The sequence below is a fragment of the Canis lupus genome, chromosome 3 (assembly GCF_003254725.2).
Source record: "Canis lupus dingo isolate Sandy chromosome 3, ASM325472v2, whole genome shotgun sequence".
In the NCBI taxonomy this organism is placed as follows: Eukaryota; Metazoa; Chordata; class Mammalia; order Carnivora; family Canidae; genus Canis; species Canis lupus.
The window spans coordinates 70,628,015-70,655,882 of record NC_064245.1 but is presented as its reverse complement, the minus strand read 5'-3'; the positions used below and the strand labels follow the sequence as shown (position 1 = coordinate 70,655,882).

The window sequence follows — 27,868 nt, the reverse complement described above, 5'->3', positions numbered from 1 at the left end:
CAGCAGGAATGTCAAACCAGCCTGACACCAAGATCTGCCATTGTGTCTCCCACACAACCCACTCCACCTAAAGGCCACGTGGGGACATGGTGTGTACAGATGCTGTGAAGGCCAAACTCTTGCACCTGTGCTCGCATTGTCTCTCTGCCTAGGGCTTCCTGCTTCCTCTTTCCTGCTCCTGAAATCCTGCCTCTTCTTTAGGATGGAGTACAATGTCACCATCCCTGACTGTCAGGATGAAATGTGGACCATGGTGCTGATCATGTTGGGGTAGGAGTGTGGGGCTCATTCTGACCCCTTACTCCTGCCAAACTGATCATTCCCCCACAAGGTGAAGTTCAATGCTTTCTTCTACTTATCCTGCAGGCCCCAACTCAAATATTCATACAGAGAGCCTTTACTGAGGGGCACCTGGGTGGCTCAGTCTGTTAAGCATTCAACTCTTGATTTAGGCTCAGGTCATGATCTCAGGGTTGTGGGATCAAGCCCCATGTCGGGCTCTGTGCTGAGTGTGGAATCTGCCTGGGATTCTCTCTCTCCCTCTCCCTCTGCCCCCCTGACTTACACATCCTCGAGTGCTCTCTCTCAAATAAACAAATCTTTTTTAAAAAAGGAATAATCAATAATCTTCTTAAAAAGATCAGTCTTATTGGTAATCAAAGACAATGTGTACTAAAACAATTAGAACCTATCATCCAATTTGCCCCAGAGAAGGAAGTGAAAGAGGCCATTCCCACAGATTGCTTAACAATTGGTCACATTCTAAAATGCAATTTTGCAGTATATTCCAAACACCTTTTGACTTCTAGGAATTAATATTTTAAGCGTAATCAGAGACACAAAGTTTTGTAATCATCACACTAGCTAACTTTGAGGTTGCCGTTGTGGGGCACCATGCCCTCATTATGCCTAAATTTTGTGAGGTTCCCACTCTGGAAAGTAGGAATAGTCCACCATGAGAGGTGCTTAGGGTAACACAGAATAGCACATGTCAACCACCTGAAAGACAAACTGACACACAGCAAGAGTGCAGTGTATTTTAGATATTGCTATTATTGTCACCCTTATTTTCTGGGAAACAACAACACATGTTCTACCATGAACACCACACGGCGGGACTTACCCCAGGTGGGACGACACATTGTTGGTAAATTTAATACTACAGTTAACCATACTTCTAAGTCAAGAAAACCAAACATCTGAGCATCTTAATAATTCTTCAAAGGGCATCTAATAAAATTAAAAATCAATTCCAAAGATTAAAAAAAAACAGGAAACCAGGAATTAAAGGACAAATGTTATTGATGCAATCAAACAAAGGAACTCATTAAGAGATGTAACTAACCATTGGTAAAGTAGAATCTGTTCACTCTTCAATCAATCATTCATTCATTCATTCTACAGACATTTCCGGAATGAATTCTTCATGACCAAGTTCTAGTGGCTGAGAAACAATGCATTCATTTTGAAGGAGGAAATAGACAATGGAACAGATAAATAAACAGGATAATTAATGATGGTGATGAATGCCCTGAAGAAAAGGATACAGGGCAGTTAGAGAGAGAGAGAGAAAGGACAGCAACACAGGAATCTTTCCCCTGCACATTCTCCCTCTCCCTCCAGCAACCAAAGGGGTCCATAGGGTTCAGCCTGAAAACCACTGGTCAGTCTACCTATCTCTGTGCCTCATAGCTCAGTGAGACCAAGAGGAAGACCAGTGATGACAAGGGTCAATCCCAGACAGCAGGTGATCTATGGAGCTGGGCACCCCCTACCAGCTCCACCCTGTATTATTCCCACAGGGTGGTAATGCAACAAGTGCAACAAGGCTCAATAAGCTTTCTGCTTGACACACTCCCCCACCACTCCCTAATGCCCCTTGCACCCAATTCCTTCATTCATCTCACCTATCTGCACCTGCAAGCATCTGAATTTGTAAGTCCTGACCTGGCATGGCTCTTGGGACCAAGAACCTGAGGGTAAGACTCACTTCTCAAGCCTACTTGTTCATGGGAAGAAACCAAATGAGGTCCTAACAGACTGGGTGCCTGCTGCTTCCCTAGAGGTTAGAAGGGGGGAAAGGGGAAAGCACATCTGCCTTGGCCCCCACCATCACCATGGGTGTTGCAGACAATTGTGATCAAGAGTAATGCTGCTTCTCACCCTGACCTCGTGCAGTGGAGCAGCATGCTTATCTGCACTTGGACTAAGTCCCAGCTATGCTTTCAGTCCCTACATTCCCCACATGAGTTCTTTTTTGTGTTTTCTCACTCAGTAAGACTTTATCTTGTGTTGAGTTTTTAAAAATTTCTGTCAGTGGCTTTAAGTAATTTTAAAAATAAGACTATACGGTGGGAAAGGAAGGAAAGAAAGAACAGAGAGGGATGGGGGGAAAAGAAAGAGTAAGACCCTTGCAGGGTGGCAACCAGCCCACAGCAGGCTCTTAGTGTCAGCGTCCCTGGGGTTGTGGGCTGTGTATATCAGGTGCTTCCAATGACAGTATCCTGGTGCCTTTGTCATGGCACTGAAGGCCATCGAATGCAGAACAAGAAGGCCACTCTTGTTGGAGTTGGTAGGAATGGGTAGGTCCCATTCCTACTGCACTTTCATCCTAATTTTAACAAGGAGAAAGTCTTGCTTTGATGCTAGCCTGTCTTCAACACTCTCCCACTACCCACCCAACTCCATTTTGAACAATGAAAGACCTGGTCTCAAGTTCACAACCTCAGCAGACAACAATACTTAGCTAGAATTTAAGGCACTGTATAAGTTTCTTCGTATATATTCTTAGGGTTGCCTTCTATTTAAGACAATGGAAACTATTTTTTTACTTAGAGGGGATAATACCAAGGTTTTAAGATCATATTCACTTACATAAGAAACCGAGTTGATATAAAAATTTTAAATCTGTAACATGCAGATACAAAGGTGGAGTGCTCAGTTACAAAGGTGGGGTGCTCAGCTAGGAAGGTGGTGTGGTCATCTACAAAAGTGGAATGCTCAGCTAGGAAGGTGGGGTGCTCAGCTACGAAGGTGGAGCGCTTAGCTATGAAAGTGGTGTGCTCAGCTACGAAGGTGGAGTGCTCAGCTAGGAAGGAGGTGTGCTCAGCTATGAAAGTGGTGTGCTCAGCTACGAAGGTGGGGTGCTCAGTTAGGAAGGTGGGGTCCTCAGCTACGAGGTGGAGTGCTCAGCTAGGAAGGTGCAGTGCTCAGCTATGAAGGTGGAGGGCTCAGCTAGGAAGGCAGTGTGCTCAGCTATGAAGGTGGGGTGCTCAGCTAGGAAGGTGGGGTGCTCAGCTACAAAGGTGGAGTGCTTAGCTACGAAGGTGGGGTGCTCAGATACAAAGGTGGTGTGCATGTGACCATGAGGGACGGCAAGGCCTCTCCAGCTTCCTTCTCCATGGCCTCACAGAATCAACTGTCATCTAGAAAGTGGATAATCATTTTGCAGGGTCACTTGACCAACTGTTTTACAGGTTGAAATGAGCCTGAGCAATACCAGGTTGTTGGCATAGGAAGGAGGATGTGGGGGAAGGGAGACAGCAGCTGAAGGACTGAAGTAACATAATCTAGTAGAAATATGCTTTATAAACGCTCCATTTCCCTCTTTAGTGTGAGCAAATGGCCTCAGACCTATCTTGCAGAACATCGTGGCAAATCAAAAGTGCATGTCCTGCCAATCAAAAAAAAATGCAATTCTGTAATGAATGGTGGAGAAAATAATTAAAAACAAAAGCTGAGAAGGATTTCTGAGAGCAAAAAGCATTTAAGTGCATTGTTCTATTGCTCTGGCACATATGTTGCATATTAAACTCAGCATGTTGCAGGGGGTGATTTATCATGCGTGCAGTGTGTGGTACTGTGCTAGGAGCTACGGATGAAGACAGGAGAAGGCATGGTCCCTGCCCTCAAAGACCCACGAGGGAGGACAGGAAGCTTCTCTCTTCCTCCCACACTTTCTTCCCTCTTTTCTCTACCACCTCTTCAGAATCTACCATGCCCTAAGCCATGGATTTGGTGCAAACATCCAATTCAACATAACCAACATATTATCAAGTGGCTACATAAGCTTAATACTGTTTTGAGTCCTTTAAGCATTCTGAAAAAAGTCTATGAAGAAATGAGCCAACATGCAACATGCTAACATCAGAGACAGGAAGGCACCACGCCTTATAAATAAAGGAGGGCAGCATGGTGGAGAAAGCCCGGAGCTACATGAAGCTGATGGTCTGGGACTGCCTCTCATGAACGAACAAGCTGTAGACCCTCTTTCAAGATGCCCAGACGGAAGAACTGCGGGGCCCCAAGAACACAAGCCCCATGCTGCAGGCAGGATTTCTGCTTCTGGGTGGGGGGTGCTCAGCAGGGATGGCTCTGAAGGATGAAGCTTTCTGAATGTGGCAGCCTTTGTAAGTTTGCAGTCCAGTGTGCCAACAATCCAGCAAATACATTTGACTTTGGAGTCAGCAGACTTCCTGAAATCCCTTCTTGCACAGCTGTCACATGGACAGGGGTCAAAATACCGATCTCCCTAGGGAGATAACTCCATCCTCCACTGCCCTGCCACATCACCCACAGACCAAACGAATCACTGCACTCATCCTTTCTCCTTTGTGTGGACAAAGGCCCATGATCTACTAGAGGGAAGGGGCTGGGAGGCAGGCAGGGTGAATGAGGTGCAGTCTTGTAGAGGTGAAGTAACACAAGCAGAGAGCAAGGTCCAACAGCACTGAGGAGGTCAGGAAGCACAGAGGCCCACAGAGTCCTGGGAAGGGATCCTCCAACCTCCACATACCTGTGACCCAAGGAGGCATAGCCAGAGACTTGGAAAGGGCAGCGGCTGTGGGCATAGCTTCTTCAGGGGCAACCAGGTAGGAAATGTAAGGGTGGGAAACAGGGTCAATCAGGAAGGTGGAGTGCTCAGCTACAAAGGTGCTCGACCTTGACCTTCCAGGGCCCTGGGACCAGGCTGCCATGTTATAGGGTAATGTAAAGACAGGATGGTTCCCAGCAAGTGTGCAGAGTAGAGGTCTGGCTGGGGATTCAACAGCAGGAAGCATCACTGGGGTTCCTGGTGATGGGTGTTCTAAGAAAATGCCACCATTTTGGATGTAAGACCTTGTAAATCCCTGCCCTTTATGGGCAATGTGGCTTTTAAACTGATATTGTCATTTACTGTCGCTGCTGTAAGTGTTCTCTCTTCTGTAAGCAGAAGCACCAGGGGCCATTTATCAGTGAGCATGCTTTCCTGAGAGCAGACATTTACTGCAATATGTTTTCTGTTCTCCACTAGCTGGACATACTTCTTGACTTCTTGGGCACCGGGAAGCTGCTGGTCAAGTGGGAAGCTTGCACAGTGGTGCCTTCCTGTCTCTTGTGGCGTCTACCACTGGCCTGGGGCACGGCCCTTAGCATGGGTGTGGGACACAACACTCTTTAACCATTAATGTGACACCTTGATTTTATAAATTGAGATTTATTTTCATTAAACCTATTCTTTTTTTTTTTAATTTGATCACATAGTCTGGGTCATGCCTTTCTACTTATCAAAGCTAGCTGTGCTTGGGCCCAGTCCTCAATTCACAGCAGCCTGTGCATTGTCAAATCTCAGCCTCACAAAGCAGGAGATACAATCTAGGCTCCTGGCTGTCAAATGGGTAAGCAGAAAAAACCCCTTCCTTAAATGAAACCAAAGGTAAAACACTGGGACCCCTGGGTGGCTCAGTGTCAGTGGTTGAGTGTCTGCCTTTGGCTCAGGGTGTGATCCTGGAGTCCTGGATCGAGTCCCACGTCGGGATCCCTGCATGGAGCCTGCTTCTCTCTCTACCTGTGTCTCTGCCTCTCTCTCTGTGTCTCTCATGAGTAAGTAAATAAAATATTTTAAAAAATACTAACACATCGAGTAGGGAATGTAGAAAGCAGTAGGACGGAGGCCTGGCACCTACACATTCAACCCCATCATCCCCAGTGACCCCTAAGGAACTTCCTGGACTCCCCAGGGCTCTGCGGAAACCAAGGGAAAACCAGTGGGCAGAGTCGAAGGCTTTCAATCCATGGCTGAGAAAATAGTAGCCTGGAGGACAGCATCAAATTTCCAGTTAGTGGGTAAGATTCCAACAGCAGGTCTGTTTTCCCTCTGAAATTCCATCACAATGTTAAGCAATTTTATGGCATCAGCTAGAAAAATGATGGCTGTGCCATGTTCTAGAAAGTATAGGCTCTGGAGTCAGAGAAGCAGGGCATGAATCCCAGCTCCAGCCCCTACTAATGATGAGCTCTGCACAATGAACCACTCAGCTGCTGCATCTGTAACAATATCTGCCATGGGGAGCTGCCATGAGCCTTCAGTGCCATGACACCCAAAAGGCGCCGCTTCTTTGGGAGTGTCCCTGATGCCACAAAGGGATGGCAAGTTCCCCCTGACTTCTCAGTCCCAGAGTTTGCTGAGCTTCCCTCTCAGAACTTGCCAGAATCTTTAATTATACACACTTGTATAATTATTTGATTTTTGCCTGTCTCCCTACCTCGACTGGGAAAGGGGATGTTCCATGCAGGTGAGGCCATGTCTATCTCACTCTGCACGTTATTGTCAGCACCCAGGACAGTGGCTGGCATGGAACAGGTGCATCATAAACATGTGCTGAGGAAATGAACTCATGACCCCAAAGGCAGTGTGGCATGTGGCACCAGGGGGCAGAGCACACACACCAGGGGCAGAGCACACACATAATGCTAGTCCAATGTACAGCCCATTCATTTACAGGCCACTGAGCCTCCCTCTGCCTTAGTGACCTGTGCAAAATGGAGCAGCAGAGTGCCTGCTGGACAGGGCCCTGGTGAAAAGTGAATAATTCACGCGAAGCACTTAGCACAATGCCAGGTACCCAGCAGGTGCTTCATAAATGTTAGCTATCAGAATCCGCACCACCGTTAGCCATTAGAATAGAAAAGGTCACTTTCCTTCCTTAGCTTCACAAACTTACTCTGGATCAGAAAATCACGACTTGTTCAGCCAAAGCACAGATTAGCAAAATAATTTCTATTGGGTTTCAAGGCCTAGAGGGTTCACCTTTGGTTTTGATTTCCAGGTGACAGTGAGTCAGCATGAGGGAAAAACCAAGGGGGCTGGCCACATATCGCTCTCTGTATATAATTTCTGGGGGACATTTACTCAACAAGTATGAACTGAACATCTACTGGATGCCAAGACACATGTGTGGGCACTGGGAACAGAGTGGTGAAAAATGCAGGCTGGAGTCCCCGCCCCTGGTGTGTGGAGCGAGTCCCCGCCCCTGGTGTGTGGAGCCAGCCTCCTTCACATGTGTGAGGCAGACACAGAAAATAAGCAAGATAAATACATAATAGGGATCGTGTGTTGTAAGGTGAAATATGCCCTAGCAAATAAAGCAAGGAAGAGAGCTAGTGGACTAGGGACAGCCGGGGCAGGGGTTTTGAATTGGGTGGTTGGAGACTCAAGTAGGAGGTCACATTTGATCAAGACCTGAGGGAAGTGAAGGGATGTGCCTGCAGGTGTCCAGAGGAGGTTATCCCAGCAGAGGGAAGCCAAGAGCGGAGACCTGGGTGGGGGTGGGGACGAGGGGTGGGTGGGGGTGGGTGCCTGGCTGGCAGAAGAATATCAGGGAGGCTGCCATGTGATTTCTAAAAACTTGAGGAACAAGGGCGCTGCAACTTCCAATTTAATTAAGCTCACTACAGCAGGTAAGTACTCCCCATTAAAATGTATTACATTCCAATGCAATGTTTGTGTCTCTTTGGGACGTGAGCTTAACACAAAATTGCCAGGTCGTTGAGCATCCACCAGCTTTGTCTGTGGTCCTCACAGGCATAACCAGGCTCTCCGCCTCCCACCAGCAGTTTTACGCATATAAACTGCTCAAAGAATTTACAGGTCATTAGCCATATTTCAGTTTTTATCAGAAGGAAGTATAGTAAGGTAGCTCCCCAGCAAATGATCATTTCCACAGGGCTTCCATCCACTGGATCTCATTAGCTTTGGCCTTCACAAAAGCACAGAAGGGAGGGAACTACTGCTCCCATTCTGTAGATGAGGAAACTGAGGGCTTCCAAGAACACCATCCCGGGAAGGGAAGGACATTTCCCATTTTCCAATTTCTTGTTCAGTGTACAGGCACCACATCCTCTTCCCATTCCTCTCGAAGTATCTCTTTCCTTGTGAGCAGAGCTCATCACTGGCTCATGGTCAAGTCTGGGAGGCTTACACACCCCCTACTCTGGTCCTGGCTCACAGAGGTTGGATTTAGAGACAGCAAAGGCTTTGTTGCTAGATCTGGGACTGTCAAGGTTGTGCTGGAGCTGGCTTATATGGGGCTCATGAGAAGTGCTAAATTTTCAGAAACTTTGCAAGCTGGTTGACATCATGCTGTCAGATTGAATCAACTACGTCTTAGTCCGTTGGGTCAGCTACAATAGAATCCCATAGATGAGGGACTTATAAACAGCAGAAATTTCTTTATCACAGTCCTAGAGCCAAGAAGTTCAAGCCACAGACAGATTTGGTGTCTGGCAAGCATCAGTTTTCTGGCCCATAGATGACTCTTTTTATGACGTCCTCACATGGCAGATGGGGAAGGGAGCTCTGTGGCTCCTCTGCTATAAAGGCACCAATCCCATTCATGAGAGCCCCACCCCCATGACCTCATTATCTCCCAAAGGCCTCGTCTCCTGATATCATCCCATTGGGGGTTACGCTTCAACATCTGAATTTGGAGAAGACACAAACATCTGTCCAGAGCATACATACCCTGACATGGAAATCAGCTAACTCAACAATTCAGGGCTTGCTCTCTTTCCACTGCGACACAGGTTGCTAAGGATTTCTTTACTGCTATTATTGCTTCCAATCCCAAAGCTTCCTCCTGCTAGCTATGTAGCTTTGCACAAATTATTTAGCTCCCTGGTCCTCGGTTTCTCCAACTGGAAACTAGGGATAGTAACATCCATCCCAAAAGATGTTTCTGAGGATCAATCAAGATATGATAGGAAAAGAGCCACGCACTGCAGGTGATCCATAAAGAGTGGTGTTACTAATATCATCAGGCATTGAAGAAGTGCGGGATGAATTTTATAACTCCCCACAGACCAAGGATAGTTACAGAAAAACACATGGTAAATATGAGGAGCAGTCAGAGAAATGGGCACAAGAAGGTGTCATATTGGGTCAGATGGTGGGGAGAGCAGGGTACCCCAAAGACCGCTGGCAGGTGCAAGGTCCATCTGCTCTTCCCTGTGACCTTAGGCAAATCTCATGTCTTTCCTGATTGATTACAGGATCCTCCATCTACCCACAGTGATTGTCTGATACACCAGGGCCCAGGCCCCAGGACCCAGCTCCACCCTCCATGCACCCTATATTTGTACAGCATGACCTCTGTCTCCTCACCCAGCCCTTTCCATAATCCAGTGCACATCCTCTGGACGTCAGAACACACCCTGGGTCTTCCTGTAATCCACAGGAACGACCCCAACCCTGTCCCCTTAGGAATAACAAATGTATGGCACTTAAAAATAACATTTGGGAAACCTGTCATCTTGAAAGCCCAAGCCGAAGTTACAAGTGATGTTAACAAATCTAGAATAGTGAAGTTTGTGAAAAGGATCCTGGATAAGACGGCATCACCTCATGCCCCCTTTCTTAAGGCAGTTTCCATGGTGATGGAGCCTTAAGAAGTTACTTACTAGGAAAACTCCATGAGCATTTAACATCTGTGTGTCCAGGATGGACCAGGATATCGCCTGACCCCCAGGACATGGGGGACATTAATAATCTATATTTTTAAGTTATCCCAGGACCCCAAAGGACACTGGCTTCTCAAGTTGTAAGGAAGAGAGCAGGGGAGCACGTTGACTGTTGCCTTAACGTCTGTCCTCTCTCACCTACAAGCTCTGTGAAGACAAGAGAGTGACTCTTTCTCATTGTTCTGTCACCGATGCTGGCACCATGTTTGCCATATCGCATGTCAGCCCTTGGCAATGGATGCACGAACTTTCTGAACATCAGAATCTGGGAATGCAGAGATGAATAAGATGTGGCCCATTCCCCAGTACATACTTATTTAATGAATGGACCTTTTCGGGAGGGTAAGCAGAAGTTCTCGCAGTGTTCCGGGCAGGAGAAACAGCATTTGCAAAGGCCCAGAGAAATGAAAACAGCAAGATGAATTACAGGTGTCTACAACCAGTGGGTTGGTTTGGCTGCAACAAGAGTGGAACAAGATGGTAGCAGAGGGTGGTGTCAGCGGGAGAGGCTGGCATAGTGTCAGACGCCTGGTCAGGGAGAGGTGTTAAGTCTGTGGGTTTGGGTACACCATCGTTGGGGTCTATACAGAGAAATGGTGACCTCAGGTTTGCCCTTTGGGAAGATTTGCCCTGTGCTATGGCCTAAATATTTGTGTTTTCCTCCACCAAAGATGGTATGTTGAAACCTCAGTCCCTAGTGTTATGGTATTTGGAGATGGAGCCTTTGGGTGAGAAGTAGGTTATCAGGTGGAGCCCTCATGATAAGATTAGTGCCCTTTTAAGAAGGAAGGAGAGAGAGAGAGAGCTCTTTCTCCCCATAGCCCCATCAAGAGGACCCAGCAAGAAGACCAGCACGCCAGGAAGAAGGCCCTCACCAGACCCTACCATGCTGGCATCCTGACCATCACTTCCAGCCTCCAGAGCTGTGAGAACTACATCTCGTTGTGTACACTGCTTCATCTATCAGAGTCTGTGATGGCAGCCCGAAATGAGTAGGACACCCTGGGAGGGCAGAGTGGTGATAGACAGCTGTGGCCGAACTTTGAAATGCCAGGTAGGAGGCTCTAGCAATAGTCAAGGCCAGAGATGATTATTTTTATGGAAATGAGGTTGCTCAGGAACTAGGGATTATAAAGGGCTTTTATCCTTCATCACAGATTCCAGGGAGTGGAGGGGGCGGGGATGCCAGTCTCTGTCCTCCCCCCCCTCTGCAAATGCCTTCCTGTCCCCCCTGCTTCAGTCAGAGCAGATCCACATTTAAACACCTTACACAGTTTGCTTTGGTCAAAGTCTCAGCACTTAAAACAGAGTTAGCCTCCAATTGAAGTGGTTCTGTCTCGGCTCAGAGTGGTGTGGAGAGATCTGTGTCCTGACTCAGTGCATCGCTACTCCAGGAAGGTTCTAGAAACACACCTTCACTATGAGAGCTGTCTAAAATGATTACAGGTTGTCTTTCCTCATCCCCTCCTGCCAGGTATTCACCCCACAGTGACCTGACTAGTCAAATGGGCAGGGGAGGTGACTGAGAAATTTTAAATGAAACACATTATAACAGCTAGTCTAGTAAATGTAGGCAATCTGGTAAGTGGAAATGGGTTTTGAAAATGAGAAAGAGGGACTGAGTGTGTTGTCCATGTAGTGGAGGCCCACCTGAGTGTAGTTCTAAGAGCATCACCACCACCCCTGATCCTCGAACCAGTGGCTGCCTCTCACCTGAGACCCTGTGGGCACCTGCTGAGTAGTCCCCATTCTGGTCCTTCCAGCCCCCCAATGGCATAGTCATCCTTCTTTTCTCATTTTATAAAGAAGGAAACCAAGACACAGAGAAGAGAATTCATTCACTCTCAAGGCCTCTATATTCTGTGACCTGGCAGGCGTCAACCACAGAAGGTCATTTCTTCACAGCTCTGGGGAAGGGAGCCCCCAAGCAATGTGTGGACATGGCCAGGTGCTGGTGAGAACCCTCCTCCCAGCTTGCAGATGGCCATCTTCTTGCTGTGTCCCCACCTGGCAGAGAGACGCTCTTCATGTTCACAGCCACAGACTATTGTGTTGGGGCCCTACCCTAATGACCGCATGTCACCTTAATGATCACCCAAAGGCTATCTCCAGATAGAGTCACACTGGAAGACAGGGCATCGATTCAAAAATTGGGGGGGGGGGGTGGAGGTACACAGTTCAGTCCCTTACAGCCTCGCCAGCATGAGAAGCAGGGCTGCCATGAGAACCCAGGAGGTCAGACTCAGCCCCAGTGCTGAAACAGTCCCCATCACCTCTCTCCTGTCCCTTCTCCCCTCCCCACCTCTCTCCTGCCCCCCTCTCCCTCCTCATCTCTCTCCTGCCTCCTCCCCTCCTCTCTCCTCCCTGCTACTCCTACCCTCCTCTCCTCTCTCCTCCTCTCCCCACCTCTCCCTTGTCCCCCTCTCCCCTCCCACCTCTCCAGGGCTCCAGCTAATGCACTACCCTCACCCTCACCCTTCTCCGGGTGTGATTTCTCATTCCAGTTTCCCTTTGCCTGGAGTATCTTCCACCCTAGAGAGCAAAGCAGCGGCACCACAGAATAGGTGAAAATATTGCTCTTGACAACAACTTGGATCATCACGTGCTTGGGAGCATACATCATTCGTTCCTCAGAGGCACAACTGCCATGCAAATCATCAATGCCCAGCCTTTGCCTTGCCAGTTATGGAGCACAGTCAGCAAAAGAGCAGAACAAGAAGGGGCACGGTGAGGATTTCCGAGGCTGCAATAATTCACCCTCCTTGTAATGAGATGAAAAGCTGACATATAATTAATGCAAAGTGGAGGTGTCCTTATGAACCCATCAAACAATTCCATGCTCCCTTCCAGCAGAGGCCAGAGAGGCAGCCAAACAGAGGCCTAGCAGGAGGGTCTCCCTGCAGGGTGCAGGGGCCAGGGGCCAGGCCTTTGCAGGGCAGCTGTGGGGGAGGGGCTGACCCAGACAGCCTGGCTTCGGTCCCATCTCCTCCACTTACTCACAGTATGACTCCATTACCCAATCTGTATATTGGGGATAATAATATTCAGATGGCAGCAGGAAACCAACAAGGCTGTTGGGGGACCTGAGAAGTTAGGGATACTTATCAGTAAATGTTAGAGGTCATTTTCCTACAAAACTGAAAAGCTCAGGGCACAGTGGGATGGTCTTGAGTTTGAATCACAGTTCAAGTGATTCAGGCAGGCAATGAGCTGCTTTGAGCCCTGCTTCCCCTCTCTGAGAAAGGGAGCCCACAGCCCTCACCTTGCAGGGTTGTTAGCGAGGCTGCAGCATGCGGACGGGAAGCACAGGTGGCAGGCTCTGAGCACCTGGCAGGTACACTATGGTTTCCAGTCTCCCTCCACAGGTCTCCATCTCCTTCCTCATTCTGGCTTCCAGAGACTCAGGTGGGGGCCACCCCGTCCCCCTCCCCCACCGCGTTCGTAATGGGCACAGACCGAGCCAGGTGCAGCCCCCCATGCCCTTCGTCCTCTGCTGGGACCCTTTGGCTAGCAGGAGAAGTCAGAACAAGCAGTGGTCAGCACGAGCCACAGCTCTGAAAACAAGGTTAATGCAGGGGAAAGCCAGAGAGACACAGAGAGACCAAAGCCAGTGGGAATTCTAGACCCCTTAGCTATAAAACCCAAGAGATTCTCCTTTGTGCAGCAGCAAGTTTAACTTTCTGCCCAATAGCTGTATGAATTCTGAGCCAAATAGCGTGTGAAGTGCTCAGTCCAGACAACGGGCTGAAGGGCATTTCACTGCCCATCTGTCTACTATCACATATTCACAGACGCATGTACAGATAAGCTCTTAGAGGAGGCTATATTCTCATTTACAGAAAACATACTTTCATATCTCTCCCCCTCAGCTGATTCTCCTAACAGTGCTGGTGGTAAGTCACAGCATTAGTTGCTTAATTTTTTTTAGAGGGAGAGGCAGAGGGGGAGAGAGAGAATCTCAAGCAGGCTCCACACCCAGTGCAGAGCCCAAGGTAGGGCTCAATCTTATGACCCTGAGATCATGACCTGTGCCAAAATCAAGAGTCGGACGCTTAACTGACTGAGCCACCCAGGCATCCCAGCCAGGGCATTATTATTGCCATTAATGGGTGACAGGTTCGAGATGTGACTATAAAATCCAGCAGCTGTTCACCCTCTCTGGCTCACAATGGATGGAAATGCAATGCCAGGGTGCCCACAACTGCAGAGAGCTCCCTCCTTTACCCTGCACAGTTGTGTAATCATGAGTGTGTGACACTAACTCGTGTCTTGGAGCCCATAAACAGCATGGGAAAGTGGTGCCTTCAGAGGGGCCGCTCCAACATAACCCCCTCCTTCAACACACATCACATGTCTGGGCTTGCATCCAGACCCCTTGGTCCATGCTAAGGAGTCCCCTAGAAGGGTTTATTTCCCACAAACAACTTGAGTGTGTGCATCGCTGCCTGGAGATATGGAGAACTTGCACTTGTTACTCAAGCTCTTGCATGTCACCTACAGTTAGGCCTGTCCCCAGGACACCGCCCAGGTGTGCAGTGTTTCCAGGCATACTGTGGTTTTCTCAAGCAGGACAACTGATGTTCCCTTGTTCTATCACCCGTGTTCGGAGAGCCTCTGAGTGTAGAGAGCAATGGAAATAATGGGTGGTAGCATAACAGAACACGAACCAGACTAGACTTTCTCATCAGGGGTCACTTATGATGCTCAACTGAGGTACAGAATGAAACATCCAGAATCTGTTTCCTGGAACAGCCTGTTCTGTCCCCTTCAAGAAAATCCAGCTCCAAGAACACTGAGCAAGTACCTCCTCTGACATGTCTGCGACTGTGTCTGAGACTCTCAAAAATGAAGAACCAGACAGTCCCTACTGCCTTCAAGGAGCAAGCAATTCCTTGATAAGGCCAGATAAGTAAGCCAATGATTTGCGTTTGGGATCACCGCAGGAAAGGTTGTGCTGGGTGGGTCAAGCCCAGAGTAGGTGGAGACAGTGAGGGGCACTCGGTTGGCCCATGGGTGATGAAAGGCTCCTGCTCCAAATACCTACTAAGCTGGATAAAAGGAATGTGTGGGATTTCTTTAGAGGAGGGGGCAGGGGGTGGAGATGCAGGTGGAAGTTTCAAGATGAGGAGATGTCACTGCAAATGCACAGGGGCAGGGAACCATCAGCAGGTGGCATTTTTTTTTGGACAGCTTATAAATTTATTCTGTGAGATCAATATTACTCTGATATAAAAGCCAGGCAAAGATACTACAGTAAAATGTAAAAAAAAAAACTATACAACAACATTCCTCATGAATACAAACATTAAAAATACTTAACACAATATTACCAGATTTTAATAAAAATTAGAAAATATACTAGGCATACTAGTTTGTATTAACATCCAAAAATTAATCAATATAATAAACCATATTGATAGAAGGGAGAAAATACCATCCCAATAGACACACAGAGTTTTGATAAAATCAAATATTCATTTGTGATAAAGCTCTCAATCAACTAAGAATAATAAGTAACTTTTTGTTCTGACACATTATATCTATGAAAAACTTACAGCTAAATCATAATCACAACAATTTGAAGAAGAGATGACAGCCAGGGATGGGATGGAGAGAAACTTCTAGAACATGGATCATGGCACGATGTGTGTGCCAGATTCAGAACTTGGAATTTAGCATATCTATCCTGGGCAGCCATCCTGAGGCATTCTTACCATCAACACTATGGGTGGTACGTTTTAAAAAGCTAAAGTTAAAAAAAAATTAAAAATATAAAGCTAAAGTCCCTTCTATTTGGGCAGCTGTTAAAACATTCCACACGTTTTTCTCAGAAATACGAAAACCTTCTCTTCAAAATCTATTTTCAACTGTGATTCATCAGGTAAGAGAATATAATTAAAATTAAAAGTGAGCAGATGCTTCCAGATTTCATGAGAGAATGCACTCCACAAAATATCCATCGGGGAACATAACTCTAGAAAATATCCAAAAGAGAAAATTTCATTCCTCTCTCTCTACCAGGGAGAAGCTTCCTCTCAGCAGAGTGAGATTTGCACGTGGCTCTTTGCAGTGAGAGAGCCATGGGGCCCGGCATGCAGTCACTCACCACAGGTTGACCAAGAAAGGGTGCTCCAGCCCCTGCATGATCTGCAGTTCCCGGAAGACGTTCCGAACCTCGTCCCTCTCGATGCATTTCTGCTTGTTCATGTACTTCATTGCGTACATTTTCTTCGTGTCTCGCTTCTGCACGATGCATACCTGAGCAACAGCCAAAGTGGAGAACATTCAGGCCAACAATTACAAATAATAATAATAATAATAATAATAATAATAATAACCATAATAATAATAAAGAAGTCAGCTCCTCCTTGCACATCTACCCCTGGGTTTAAGCCTCTGTTCTGAGAACTTGCTAGCGGAGCAGCTCTGGCTAGGCCACAACCTGTCTGCATCTGTAAAATGGAGGAGTGTGACCAGATGCACCTGTTTATCAAATATTTACGTGAAGCACCGGCTGTGTGCGAAGTGCTGGGGAAGGAGACAGAAGGAGCAGCCCTGCCTTCAAGGAGCGCACAGACCAGGAGGAAAACAAACTCACTGATGTCCGCAGTCCTGAGATCCGTGGTGATGGTGCCCACGGGGTCCCCTGGCCCTCCCCACCTCCGCACACACCTCTGTCCACCAGCCCTGCTCTCCTCTCTGCTCAAGGACTCTCTCTGCCCACTTTGCTGCCCAGGCAACAGACCGGCGATGCCAGAGAGTCAAGGCTGGCAGGAGCAGCGCCTATACCCCAGCCCCCTTGCTTGTTCCTCCGGGTAAGTCCGAGAAGTGGCTCCCGGGGATCCCCAATCTCAGGGCTGGCAGAGCAGGGGTGGGAACGTGATGCAATGATGACAGCTCCTGGATCCCGGGCACTTTCTTGCAGGCCAGTGCTGAGCAAATGCTCTGCCTGACAGTCCGCTCAAGGGCCTCTCGAATAAAGCCTCATCTTCCCTCGAGCATGAGGACGTGGTGGCCCTGAGTGCACTCATTACTGCTCCCAGAGTCCCACAAGACCCCAAGTGTCAGGACGGAGAGTCAAACCCAGACAGCGTGACTTTGGAGTGACCTCCTTGCCCGGGCAGCAGCGGTAGGTGGGAGGAGGCTATCACGGAGGGTTCCCTGGAGGAGTTAGTGCCAGAGCACCAGCACAAGAATGGAACGATGGGAAAGGAAGAGACTTTCAGGGAAACGGAGGGGTATAGAGGAGCACCTGCGGCCCGAGGACATGCAGCAAGGAGTGTGGTGCAAGGGGAACCCCTAAGGAGGGCTGCATTAGCCAGTCTTCCCGAACACTGGATGAGGTACTGGCCTTACTTCCTGGGTCTCCCTGACACAGAACCACACACTGGGTGGCTTAAAACAGACACCTATTGTCTCTCAGTTCTAGAAGCTGGCGGTGCAAAGTCAAAGTGTCAGCAGCTCTCCCCTGAGGCTGTAGGGGAGGGTCCTTCCTTGCCTCTTCTGGCTTCTGGTGGCAGCCAGCACCCCTGGGCATCTCTGACATCCATGGGCTTCCATCTGGCCTTTGTCGTCTTGTGGCCTTCTCTCTTCTGTGTGTCTGCATCTGTGCCCAAATTTCATCTCCTTCTTAAGAACACCAGCATTGGATTCAGAGTCCATCCTAATGAATTATGTCTGCAAAGACCTATTCCAAATAAGCTCCATTTGGAGGTTCCAGGAGGACATGAATTTTGGGTGACACTATTCAGCCCAGTACAGCTAGCTATTATTATGATCCTCGCTTGTCAGATAAAGGGAGAGAGGCCCAGGAAGGTGTAGACCCTCCTCACGTCTCTGGACTCAAACCCATACCCTGCCTCCCCAGCAGGCACTTTCCATCAACAGGCTTCCTCCCTGAGGACAGTGCACTCGAGGTAGGAGCCAGGGATGAGACCACGGGCCTAGGCACTCAGCTCAGGAGCTCGGATTTTCTCCGGCATGCCACGTGGCTCCTCTGCTGGAAACCGGACTCCTTTTAGCTCCGACACACCGTGAATGTGATGGAGGCAGATACAAAACAATGGAGAAAGGCTCCGGTTCTGCCTCCCCAGTCTCTGGCTCTGTCTGAACTGAGTCAGCCAGGCCCACCCTGGACCACTGGAGGCGGCAGGGCTGGGGGGTGGGGGTGGGGATCTAAAATGATTACATGAGACCGAGGAAGCAGAAGTGCCCGGTATATCAGGGGGTGATAAAAATCCTGAATCTTAAGGTCTTAAATAGCACATTTCATGCACCCTCCAGAACGATGTTCTTGCAGGCAGTAAAATCACTGGGATGAGACTGAAGGCTCATGGAACTTCCTTTCCAGTGAACTTGAAAATTTAAAACACCTGGAGGCAAAGATGTGTTGTACAAAAGCAGCCAGGGGACCCTAGCTTTGTGGCATCCCAGGAGAGACTTCCAGAAGCCTGGACCCAAGTCCCTGAGACCCACACCTGCAGGCAGACACACAGTGGGGAGGGTTTCCCATCCCTCTTACTTCTCTTGTGACTTCTCAGAAGAGATGTTCAGCAGAGGCCGGGAGCCCTGAAGTCCAGCTGAGCGCATCAGCTACAGAAGCACAGGCTGTGACTAGTTCACATCCGTGCAAAGGCCCAGTTCTGTGGCCCGGTGGTTAAAGACCTCCATGACCCTCCTCGTTATAGCAGGCAAAGGTGCCAAGAGGTGGCTCTTACCTCCTGGGTTTGGGGAGTGTGGCACTCAATGCAGCTCAGAGACAGGGACGGGAGGGACTGCAAAAGGCTCTTCAAAGTGCAATTAGAATTCCAGCTTTCAAAGAGAGGTGGGGATTTGGATGGAGCTCGGCAGTGTGACTTAGCAGGGCAAAGCAGGGAAGGGCAGTTGGCACAGGATGTTGGGGGCAGCTTGAAAGTTTGGTTTCACAAGCAAATGAAGGGGGGGTGTGTTAAGGGATGGGGCCTTGGCAGCTCGACACTGATGAAATGAGTGCGGCTGCACCTTGACTCCATCCTGGGTAAACTGAGGGCTTGGTTCTATTTTTTTAAGGCATCTTAGAGGTTCTCCATGTTTCTCAAGAACACAGAACTCAGGAGGCTGGACCTAGGGCCAGGAGAGCTGGGCTCTGCTCTTGGTCCTCCTGCTGACCAAGAGTGGGACCCACTCACCTATGTCTGGCCTCCCTTCCTCATTGGCCAAGCAAGGTTCATAGCAACAACTGAATCAACCTGACCAGGAGATGGAGGCTGAAACAGAGACGTAAGGTAAATCTAATGCCCTGGGTAGAGGTGAACGTCTGCTGGAAGAGCAAAGACATGCAGAAAGTCTGGGCTCCAGAGACATTCTGACCAGGGCTTATAATCCAGCTCTTGGCTGTGTGACCATGGGTAAGTCATCCACCCTCTCTGAGCCTGTCTGCTCATCAGTAAAACTGGAGTGATATGTTCTTCCTCCAAGAACTGTTGTGTGGGCCTCAGAGGGGATGCCTCTGAAGGTGTGCTATGGTGCCGCACGGAGGCTAGTCTTCTTTACTTCCATGACATTATGCACATATAATGTTCCTGGGACAGAGGCCTTCCGCAAATGGCAGCTAATACTATGATAACCAGACCTTCATCATAATCATCGTAGAGGATTCACCTAAAGGAAGGGCAGGGGTGCTGTGGGGAGGGGTCTGGGCTGGTCCGGGCAATGTTTGCTGCTAGGGTGGTTGGCTGGTGCCCCTCACATTGCAGAACCATGGAAGTAGGGACACTTGGAAGCAACCCCCAGGCTTTCTCTCAGGCAGGTGGCTGAGGCGCAGGGAACGGAATAAACAAAACCAGAGAGAAGGGGAAGGGCAGGGGAAGGGTAGGCAGGCTTTGTTCCTGGTTGAGCAGCTGTTCTCTCAACAAGAGGTGTCCATTTCCTAACCCCCAGAGCCTGGGAACGTGACCTTATCAGGATAAAGGACCTTTATAGATATAATCAAGAATCTTGAGATGAGGGATCCCTGGGTGGCGCAGTGGTTTAGCGCCTGCCTTTGGCCTAGGGCGTGATCCTGGAGACCCAGGATCGAATCCCACGTCGGGCTCCCTGCATGGAGCCTGCTTCTCCCTCTGCCTATGTCTCTGCCTCTCTCTCTCTCTGTGTGACTATCATAAATAAATAAAAATTAAAAAAAAAAAAGAATCTTGAGATGAGATGTCTCTGGATGACAGTGGGCTCAAAATCCAACCAGTGTCTTCATAATAAGAGAAAAGAAGTGAGAAGTCATAGAGGAGAGGGTGATGTGACCATGCAGGGAGAGCTTGGAGAGATGACACGTCTACAGACCGAGGAACACTGAGGATCGCTCGCAACCCCCCCAGGAGAGAGGCACACACATGGATCCTCCCTCAAGCCTTCAGAGCTGGGACATAAACTTCTGTTCTAAGCCACCCACCCTGTGATTCTTAGTTATGGCAACCCAAGGAGGCCAAACAGGCAGTCGATGTTCCTCATAGCCATCCACCTGTGGCTGAGCGGCTTGGCCAAGGGCCCCTGTGATCCTTACACTCTCACACTTGGGGGTGAGGATGGACCCTCCCAGGTCTAGTACGGTCAGCTCTCCATGGAACCCAGCCCAACGTGTGGGCCACCCAGGCACCCTGTAAACATGGGCTGGTGGGAGATGGACAGACATGCCTGGAATCCAAACCCGAGCCCTGGAGGAGGAGGAGGCATTGAGTGCGCTCAGCTCCCAACATCCGTGCCTCCCAGGACCTCACATTCTAGCCCAATCCCATGGCCTGTGTTCTCTCCATCTGAGTCTCTGTGAGCAGAGCAATATCTGTTGGTTAGAGTTTAATGCTTGACATTTCATACGGGAACATTTCATGGTGAGAGCTTCCTAACTGGACGGTCCCACCTCTGCTGTGGTCTCGGCAGGTGTCCCTTTGCCTAGTTCAGAAAAATGAGACTCAGAAAATGGGACCCTTCATTCAAGGTTTGTATCTTGGCATTCCAAGCCCTCCTTGCCTATGTTACCTCTGACATGCATGTGTCTGTGCATACACACCACACACACACACCACACACATGCATACGCACACACCAGAGAGCACACACACACGATGCACATATACAAACACACATGCACACACACAAATACACCATACCGCCTTCTACACTTCTTGCCTCCTTCCCCACCCCCTCACCCACTAACTCTGTGGCCATTCATTGCTTTCTTTAGGAAGCTTCCCTTTATTCTTTAAGTCGATATCTAGACCCTTCCCAATGGGCTCCCAGAGCCCTATTTTTATCAAGCTGTTTCACACACTGGATTACGAATCCTATGCTGCTTCACATGCTGGATTATGAATCTTGCACTTCTTCATGCACTGGATTATAAATCCCTGTTTATTGTCTAATGGTCAGAACCCAAGTATCATGAAGGCAGGGGCCATACTGTCTGGTTCTCTATCAAACCCCAAAATTTCAGGGCTCAGACACGTGAATTTGTCACCTTAGCCCTGGACGCCTGGCAGGAGCATATTCTGTTCCCTCTGCTTAGAATACCCTCTTGCAGGCCTCCCCTGGCCTCACTCCCTGCAGGCATCACCGCCTCCTGATCACAAGGCCTCCCTGACACTGATCCTCAGGCCTGAGGTAGAGTCCAGAACAGAGCTGGATTTCATTTACAACATGTCCACCATGCCCTGTGTGGCTGCAAGCAGGTCAGCATCCTTAGTGCCACCCTATTGACAGCATAAGAGGAGGGGCTTCTGTTCCTCCCAGCTCCAAATCCCATGGCAACATTGTGATGGAGGGAATCTGCTGAAACTTCAGGAGCTCCTGGCAGGTGCCAAGTAAGTACTCTCCTCCAGCAGATTGGCCGCCCAGGTCCTGGGAATCTCCAACTTCAAAAGAGAAGAGTCGGGTCCCCAGTGGTACCAAGCTCCTTCACAGCACAGCACAGATTTCCATGAGAAATGCCACAGTTAAAGAGGCAGAGTGTGAGCATTTTGGCCAAAGCCGCCCAAGCTGCCAAAAGGCAAAGACCCAATTAACATTCATTATTCTAATTCAATTAGGAACTGATGTTATCATTATGAATCACAATTTACTGGGACAGATAAATTATAGCTAGTGTGGATTTCAGGTGACTTGCGAGAAAGAAGGCACACATGTCAAGCAGACATCTCCATGTAGGAGTTGAGAAGGGAGCCAAAGCATTTTGAAAGCCTCCACAGCCCCGGCGTCCGGGGGTCTCCAGCCCCACGTCACATTCAGAGTGCTGGAGATTTGGATTCTGCAGCACAGCCAGAGGTCTGGGAGGCCCTGGGATTTTTTGGTTTTTAAAAGCTTCCCCGGAAAGTCTGATGTGCAGGCTGACTGAGAATCCCTTTGCTGGGCTCCAGGAAAGTCCCTGTCCACTGCATCTTCAATGACCTTGACAGTCAGCACTCTAACCTCCACCTGATAGCTCAGGCAAGCCAGCCTCTGGGATTCAGGGGACCCCAGAATCAGAGGTCAGAGCCTAGCTGGGAACCCAGAGCTAGGCAGGTGCAAAGGCTGGCACTGGTCCTTCCATGAGCCCCCCTGGAACCTCCCCCCGCCGCCGACCGGACTCAGCTCATCGCACTGCTGCTCACCTGCCCCAGCTACCCGTGAACTTAGCAAAGGCTGTTGAGTGAATATACCATCACGGTGTGCATTAAAGCACACTGGTTATGCTTGCAGGAGTGAGATTCTGGGAAACAACCAATGTGGAGACAAGCAAGAAAAAAAATCAGGATGAAATAGGTTCACTAAAAAGAGCGATCATGCTGGATGCCATTGTTCAAATATCCTCTGCGACAGGAAGACTGGCTTCAGCAGACAATGACTCTGAACTACATAATATGCATCCTCCCCCTCCTTCCTCTACAATAGGATGACAATTTTCTTCAAGGAGGCAGCGTGATCCATTAAATACTCACTTGCAGCCAACGGATGCCACAGTTCTGGCCAATAAGATATTAGTCTCCTGGAAGCTTCTAGGAAGTCTTGCTTTCTGGATAACAGGGAATAGCTACAGATGGCCCCAATTTCTCCCCTTCACCATTTTTCTTGTCCTTTCTATCTGGAACACATATGTAATGTCTGGGGCTGCAGTAGCCCCTTGTAACCATGAGGCCAAAGGCATTTCAGAGATGCTGAATCTGTTATCATGGAGTCACCTACTTTCAGATCTCTTGTTATGTGAGAAAAATAACCCCTCTTTGTTTAAACCACCATAAGACAGACTTTCCATTTCTTGCTGCTGAGAACATTCTCATCTGATACACAAACTATGCAGTCACTTTTCAAAGCACCAAAGGCCCATGTGGCCTCTGACCAATGGTGGCCTCATTGGAGTAATCAAAAGTCAGCCTCAAGAAAAATACACATCTGGATGAATATTTTACTCAGGAAACAGTTATTAAGTGCCTGCCATGGGCCTGCTGCCACATTAGTTAAGAAGACATGACACTGCCAAAACACGAACTTGAGTTAAATGGGATAAGCAGACAATATTCAAGAATAAAAGTCAGAGCTGTTCACCGTTAGCCACGGGGCCCTCATGGCCTGGCCCTACCTCCCCTTCATGCACATCTGTCCTCCCTGCTCACTTCCCACTCTGGCCTCTCTGCTTTTCCTGCATTACCCATATCCTTCCCCATGTGTTCCAGTCTTGGGCCCTCACCTCCTCCAGGCTCTGCTCATGAGTCATCTTATCAGGTCAGCATTCCTGACCTCTCCACGTGAGAGAGCAATCCCCTCCTCCATCCACATTTCCTCTACCACCTGATGAGCTCCTGTCACTGAACATGCTTCTTGGTTTATCTGTTCATCCATTGTGGGTCTCCCCTCTGTAACGTAAACTCAATGATGATAGGGATTTCTTCCTCTTTTGTTCCCGGCTCCGTCCTCAGGAACCAGAATGGTGCCTGGCATGTGGCAGGCATCTGATTGATAGGGTGTGGCTGGCTGAAGGAATGAATGGATAATTATTTAGAAAAAGGCAGTGCTACGGGGGGGGGGGGGGGGGGGGGGGGAGTGAGCACATGAGTCTAAGGGATCCAGAAGAGGAATCCTAACCAGGTTACGGGATTAGGGAAAGACATTCTGGAAGAGACTATTTCTCAGTCATCAAGAGTTGATTTCATGAGAATAGAGGTGTAGGGCAGAGAGAGAAGGAAGTGCATCACCATAACCCCCCTGGGAGTGTAAAGAAATGAACATGCATTGGTGCACGTTAGCATGTGTTAGCAGCTTTCTCAACTTGCTCATCTGTGAAATGTGGATAGGAGTGCCCTTATCTTAATGGGTGGTCATGAAGGTTGCATGGTTCAGCGCTTTCCACATGATTTACTACTGTGATTATGATCATCCTTCATATGTGTTATGAAGGTAAGAACAGAGAACGTCGTAGGGATGTGTAAAAGTGCCCCAAGAAAGAAAGATTCCAGGAACAATTTCATAATTGTCATGACAGGTAATTCTATGTATCAGCTGGGCTGGGACACGGTGTCCGGATATGTGGTCAAACATTACTCTGGATGTGTCTTTGAAGGTGCTACTGGAGGGTTTTCAAAGTGGATGTAGGTGAAAGAAAGGGCGGGGCACCTGGGAGGCCCAGTCGATGAAGGAACCTGCTTTCAACTCAGGTCATGATCTCAGGGTCCTGGGATCGAGTCCACATCAGGCTCCTTGCTCAGCGGGGAGTCTGCTTCTCCTCCCCCCCTCTGCCGCTCCCTTTGCTTGCTTTCTCTCTCTCTCACTCTCTCTCTCTCTCTCGCTCTCTCTCGCTGTCAAATAAATAAGTAATCTTTACTTATTAAGTGGATCTAGGTGTATAATTGTGACTGAATGAATAAAAGACAGAATAAACAAGCAATTCGAAAAACTGGGGTTTGGGGATGAGGGGAGTTCCTTCTGACAGCAGAGTAGAGGAAAGCTTTGGAGGCAGTTCCAAAAGCTAATCCTGTGTTCTATAAAAAAGAATTAATGCCACTGTTTACATATACACTGATCCCTCCTATTCCCCGAGTCACAGGGAAGCCCACTGGGTCAGGAAATGCCAAAAAAGGTCAAGGGAACAAGTGCCACAGGACCAGCCGTGGTGCTTCTGAGGCCCCTGATGCTGGAAATGTGTCCTTTTGGGTGAAGCAAGTTAGAACCACTCCATAAGCGTGAGAAGGCCTGAGAATGCTCATCCCGAGGACAGAATGAGACATCACTATGGGAGGACACCAGGAAATGCAGGAGATCAGTGAGGTCTGTCAGATTGGTCAGTAATGGGTCATTTGCTCTGGTTGATGCCTGAAAGCCGTTCACGAGTGAGCCTGCATTTTCTGTGATATTTAGCTCTTAATAAAGCGATCCCTAGGAGCCAGCAAATTCCTCCAAAGTATGCCTCAAGCCAAACACAACCTAATTAATATGAAATGAATAAATATTTCATTAAAGAGAAATGGATTCTATCTTCTATAAAAGATGTCTGTGCAAACAATAAAGGCTTCTAGTAAAAGCATCATGTTTAAGGATTCTAAAACAATTCTTAGGTAAGAGGAACAGCTCACAGGCACAGGAAGTTAGGCGACTTGCCCAGAGTCACCTGCTTGAGCCAGAATTCCAATTCAGCTCTGCCAGACTCTGGAGCTGCATCTTTCTAAGCCTGGGGTCATAAACTGAAAAACTTTTGCATTTCCCTAAAGACACCAACCACGTATTCCAAGCCCCCACTGCAGCAGACATGGTGCTAGCTGAGCATCTGACACACATCTGCTGTTACATTGCTAACTGTCCCTGCCACAGGACCTTTGCATCTGGTGTCCCTTTTGTCCATGATGTTCTTTTTTCCCCAGATCGTCACATGGTCTGTCTTCCTCTCAGCAATAGGGTCTTAGCTTAAATATCTCCTTCTCAGACCTTCCCTAAGCCCTCTCCTCCAAGAAAATCAGTCTTATCCTCCCAGATTGCTGCTCTGTACATATTCTGCAGAGCAATTATCATCACTATGTCACTGTGTTTGTTTAATGTTTGTGTGTTAGTCTCTGTGGCATCAGGGACCTTGTCCAAGTTGTTCATCACACCATCACAAGCACCTAGAATGATGCCGGGACAGAGCAGTTGCCATCAATATTTCCTGTTTGATTCCTGCCGTGTGTTCCACAATACTACCATCATCTTGGAGACCTAACACTTTAAAAGATAAAAGGAAAAAAAAAACCCCTAAAACACTAAATTAAAAAAAAAAACCCAAGTCAAATGTTTCTAAACATTCAAACTTATAAACATATATAGAAAATCTAATCTCCATTTCTTTCCAGAACAGATTTATTACAGTCTGGTCACTCAATTGGTTAGTCTACTATTAATCAAATATACTTTTTTATGTCACAAATTTACATGCAGATGAAAGTCTGGAATGTGGAATGAGACAACTAATAACATGCTTGGGCATGGAAGTGATCATCGCTGCATAGTAAAGCTGTGTGGAGTCTGGGATGATCATTTGTGCAAGTCCAGCTCAGCCTTATCCAGAATCTTCCTTCGAGGGACATAAAGAGTTATTATCATATAACTCTGTGCCACTCTCTGCTATTTTGTGTGCAGACTGCCTCTGGCTAGTCCATGAATTTTAATTAACTCCTGTTTATTTTGCTTCAACCCTGCAGCTCTTTAAGCTGCAGGCGCAATGGCCAATCTAAGAAAGACACTTTGGAAGCAAGCTGCTCAGAAGGTTCTGCCAAAGGTTCCTCTCCCTTCCTTGAAAATAATTATGCCCTATTGACTTCAAAGTTAACTCAGAGTGGAACACTTCACCCTGCACTCTCTGCCGGCACAGAAGAAAGCTTGGATTTGCCCCACCACTGAATGGTCAAGGGGTGCATGCGGAGGGCCGAGAGGAAGGCTGCAGGAAGACCCAGGGACCGAGATAGCTGGAGGGTCAATTGTGAGACATGAATCTGTGGCAGGGGAGACAGAGGTGCACTTCAGGACCCCAATCCAGAGACAGATAAATAGCCAGCCAGCTTCATCGGCTGACTAGTTAATTGCCAAATTCCTCATTCACTCATATATGCATACATATGTATCATATACATAAACATAGCATATAAGTATAGCTTTATACACACACATGAATAGGTAAATACACACTGCTTGGTGGGTGTGTATATATGTATGTGCACATGTGTATGTATGTGTATATGCTGCTTGATGGGTATACATATATATGTATATACATAAATGTGTGTATATACCATATATATTGCTGTATATCATATGTTTTAATACTATACATTATACATAATTATACCAATTATAGCATAAAGTATATTAAAGTATATTATTAGTATATCATATGGCATAATACATATACTAATATTATATATTATATAAGGTATATACTATATATATAAAGGCAGTATATAGATACTGCTTATAGGGCATATATCTATATATGTGTACATATACATATACTTCGTGTGTGTATATATATGCATATGTATCTATACATACATGCACACATATGTACATATACTGCTTACTGGGCGTGTGTGTTTATATGCATGTACATGTGTGTGCATATATATAGGTATATAGTACATATACACACATACACTGCTTAGTGTCTCTGTGTATCTCTATGTGCCTGCTTAGTTCATTGCATAGTATGTATGTGCTTTTTGTATATATGTGTACATATATATATATCTGTAAATATACTGTGTAGTAGGTATCTGTATGTATACTGCTTAGGGATACAAGAGTGAACAATGAGGAAATACTGCTGTCCTCACAAAGCCTATATTCTGGCACATGAGACCAATAACCAAGAGAACTCATGAATAAACACATAATGGAATTCCAGGTGGCAACAGGTGCTCTGAAGCAAGGGGACTACAACATGAAGCACTTGGGGGTGGGTGGTCAAGTGGGGTGGGTGTTCAGGGAAGACCCTGAGGGAGGGGACACTTAAGCAGAGGGAGGGGGGAGGGTATATTTCGGAAGAGGGAGGGGGAGGGGACACTTAGGCAGATGGTGAGGAGGGACACTTAAGCAGAGATCTGTATGGAATGAGTGAGGCTTGCAGAGACGA

The 27,868-nt window shown here is 47.8% G+C and overlaps 1 protein-coding gene across 2 annotated transcripts in view; it reads right to left on the bottom strand.

The window, feature by feature from the left end:
- The window catches only part of STK32B (serine/threonine kinase 32B), a 385,511-nt gene that overhangs the window by 237,834 nt on the left and 119,809 nt on the right, over window positions 1–27,868 (bottom strand). For both annotated transcript variants that reach the window (XM_025437605.3, XM_025437606.3), the window contains exon 3: window positions 15,884–16,035. In XM_025437605.3, the coding sequence (XP_025293390.1) occupies window positions 15,884–16,035 (152 nt within the window). The remainder of the gene's footprint in view (window positions 1–15,883; window positions 16,036–27,868) is intronic.